This window comes from Galendromus occidentalis, unplaced genomic scaffold (assembly GCF_000255335.2).
Source record: "Galendromus occidentalis unplaced genomic scaffold, Mocc_1.1 scf7180000077460, whole genome shotgun sequence".
NCBI lineage: Eukaryota > Metazoa > Arthropoda > Arachnida > Mesostigmata > Phytoseiidae > Galendromus > Galendromus occidentalis.
Window position 1 is genome coordinate 1109129 of NW_003805448.1, and position 3428 is coordinate 1112556.

The 3428-nt window shown below is 50.2% G+C and overlaps 1 protein-coding gene across 1 annotated transcript; it reads left to right on the top strand.

Moving 5' to 3' along the window:
• The first annotated feature begins 922 nt into the window (after positions 1-922).
• Positions 923-2173, top strand: LOC100906650 (gastrula zinc finger protein XlCGF49.1). The gene is made up of 2 exons (XM_003744184.2): positions 923-1296; positions 1417-2173. Exons 1-2 carry the CDS (start codon positions 1160-1162, stop codon positions 1667-1669), a joined length of 390 nt encoding a protein of 129 aa, XP_003744232.1. The 5' UTR covers positions 923-1159; the 3' UTR covers positions 1670-2173.
• Positions 2174-3428: the final 1255 nt, after the last annotated feature.

Here is a 3428-nt window from a genome sequence, read left to right on the forward strand (position 1 = left end):
GACTCGGGCCGTTGGGGACTGTTAGCGAGGAGAACAGTGTGGACTCATTCCTCTCTTCCCACGGAGTTTCCCGTCTTCCTCCTGTCTCTTCAATCATCAAGAAAGAATCGTCCCCTCCCTCTGCTCCTTCCACATTACAACAATCCGCCGATCATCAATCACAACAACAGCAACTCCATGGTCACTCTCAGAGCTCTCTAGAGGTTGGTTTTGGATTCTCTGTCGGCGGCGAGGTACTTGAATTCCCCTTCAATCCATCGATCACGATTTCGCATTCCTCCCGCAGAATTGCAATACTGTCGCGAGAAAAATCCCGAGTTCTGCTGAGATATATCTTGTTGTTGCAGCTCACTCCCCACGGATTCTCGAATCGAAGTATATCTCAGTTACTTCCGTCTCACTCATGTGAAACTCATCATGATTGGCAATATCAAAGTGATGCGTCTCTGTCCCTATTGCCCAAGATTCAAGGATCATCCCTAAATCTGCCCGTTTCATCTGTGTTCCTGAAACAAGAGCATATAGAAGTGAAGTCCGAGCTCGATCCATCTGAGGTGAGCGCGTTTCGTCAAAACCGTTCGCGGTGGTATGAAATGATTTAGGTTTCATTGAACCAGAACCAGGGCAAGGTATTCTCGACCTCCCGTGTCGAATTTCCGATGCATCTTCGTTGCCGAGCTAATTCCGTTTCCTTGTTTTTCCCATTCTTTATTTTGGTCCCCCTGCATCCCGTATCTTCCGATTGACATCCTCGCTGTTGACGATCTGAATGCCTGCACGATCGAACGAACAGTATGGCTCACTGGACTTCTCCCACACCCAGGCCCAGGGCTCCATCTTGCCCACAACCACTAGTCATTCATTGATTGGGCATCCTGGTCCAAGTCATTCGACCTCTGTAGACCAACACCCTCAGCTACGACAGCAACAGCCTCAGCAACAAGCTAGCGTTCCTCATCATGCCACAGCTCGGACCAGCAGAAGAAAAGGTCTCGGATCATCTCATCAACAACAGCAGCAGCAGCATCAGACCGGTTCTTCACAAGGAGCGCTGGCCGCATCGAGCGCAACGACAGCCGCCGTCGGGGGAGGAAGCAAGCAGCACATATGTCCCGTGTGCAGTAAGGTTTTGGCCACCCGAAACGTCTACCAGCTGCATATGAGGAGTCACTCCGGCGAGAAACCATTCAAATGCGAACAGTGCGGCAATAAGTTCAGCCAGAAGACATCTTTGACCCGACACTTCAGATCGCATACAGGAGAGAGACCGTTCCCCTGCGAAGTCTGCGGCAAAAGGTGAGACACGGATCTCTCGAGAGAATAGGTGGGAGCTTCGACCCCTATCCGTACCGGAAGTTTTCTTCGAACTCGAGTTCTTCTTTTTATTCAGTAAGGCTAATCCCTTCTTGTCTTCAGGTTCGCGGATAAGGAACGTATTAAGATACACATGCGCACCCATACCGGAGAGAAGCCGTTCAGTTGCGAAGTGTGCGGCAAGCGTTTCTCGCAGAAGTCGACGGTCAAACGGCACATGTCAGTGCACACTGGTGCCAAGCCTTTTCAGTGCACAACTTGTGGGAAGGGCTTCGCTAATCGAGGCAATCTCAACGCCCATGCCAAGACGCACGGCCAGAGCTCCAGCCATCTGCCCAGCTCTTCCGTCACCTAAGCGCCTCACTCGTTTTAGGCTCTTCACGTTCTTAATCATCTATAGGTTTTTTCTAAGAGGGGATTTCTAGCGTTATATAATATTTGTTATACAATACGATTTCGCTGTCGAGATCCGTCTGTCCATTCATGCATCCATCCATCCATTCAATAATCCATACCTACCAGGGGAGTCATGCCTCGGGTCAGACGTAGGCACGCTTCACCTTTCCTCGTTTTGGACGCACGTCAATGAACTTCTAGGAACCAAGAAAAATTAAATGTTCTCTCAAATCATCGCTACAGCTCGCCTCGACGGTCAATGAATTCTCGGGTTCAGATTCCCCTTTTAATTAATCTCGAGCCCTCCTCATGCAACGAGTTCATCCTCCACAAATTTTAGGTACCCGACGAGAGACTTTGGGCAATACCTACTCGACTTTGAAAAAGCGATTCCCAGGAGGAGAGCGCGCTGCGATATTCGGATCAGTAAAAGCTATGAGGGTCAGAAAGGCAGAGCGACGATAGCAGACATGAAGCGCTAACGGTGCAAATCATTCACGGACACGAGAACGGAATCGAGATGACCACGAGACTGCCAATTCTCCGTGAGTTTGAGAGTCCATGGAACGACCACTGAGCCGGGACCTTCGAGGCCTCGGGAAGCGTCACGAGGGATATCGCGAAGGAAAACGGTTCGACCGGATTTCGTGGGGAGAGGAAATTCGGCTCTGGCTCCGAGGGTAGGCTCTTGAGCGGAGCTCAAAGCTCACCAGGATGCACAGAGACAAGTCGGGAATGAAAGTGCATGACTTCAAACCCAGCAATACCCTTGAATCCATGGAGTTATTTATCGATGGGGAGAACGGGAGTCCGCGTCCTTGCAGTGATGAAGTGGACGAGCACATATACCTCCGTATGGAGAGCGCCAAGGGATGAGGAGCAGGACGCGCCGTCGGGTCGCGGGCGCGATTCGAGCTCGCAAGTCAGGTCGATTTTTCCGGTAGTGAGATCCGACAGACGAGCGAACAATCGGGAGCGGTAACGGACGATCCGCAGTGAAGCGGGGCGAAGACAAGGCGGTGTTTACGTTCGACAAGTACAAAGTACGGGCATTGACTCGAGGGCGATAATAATTATTATGCCGATATTATCATTGACGATACTGCTATAATTCAATAATGATCATGATGACAAACGTAATGTTCAATAATTGATACGTACGAGCGATTAACTGAGAAAAGGTGCTCTGAGCGGCGAGCTGCGCCCGCGTTTCACATTCTGTGACACAAAACGATTTAGGTGCGGTATGACTGTGGCGGTAAAATATACCAGATCTCAGGTTTTTGAGTCAGACCGAGCGGACGTTGAGGTGAATGGGTGCCGAAAGATGAACTTTGCCGGCCGCTGGATCAAGTCGACGACGCCTGATCGATTAAAGAACCTCTGGCTCAATGAGTGAAGTTTCCCTTTCTCGATCGGGATGAACATTCATCGCGGAATAATTACAACGACCAGGTTTCTGACAAGCTGAATGGGATAACAGCCGAATCATGCATGATTCCGGCGAGAAACGCAATAATTTCGCTTGGCTCACTCTCTCCCGCCTCGGCAGTGGCTATCTTAGATTCTAATTGCAGTTCCATCGGAGAGGGGGAGTCCCAAACGAAGCAACTCGTGTGAGATGTTTCTTCGTCTTGCATTCGACTTAGCATGAAGAAAGCAGTGCTCTTCCTTGACGGGTGTCAATCAAATGCCTCAAGTACCTCAGACTCTCAGAT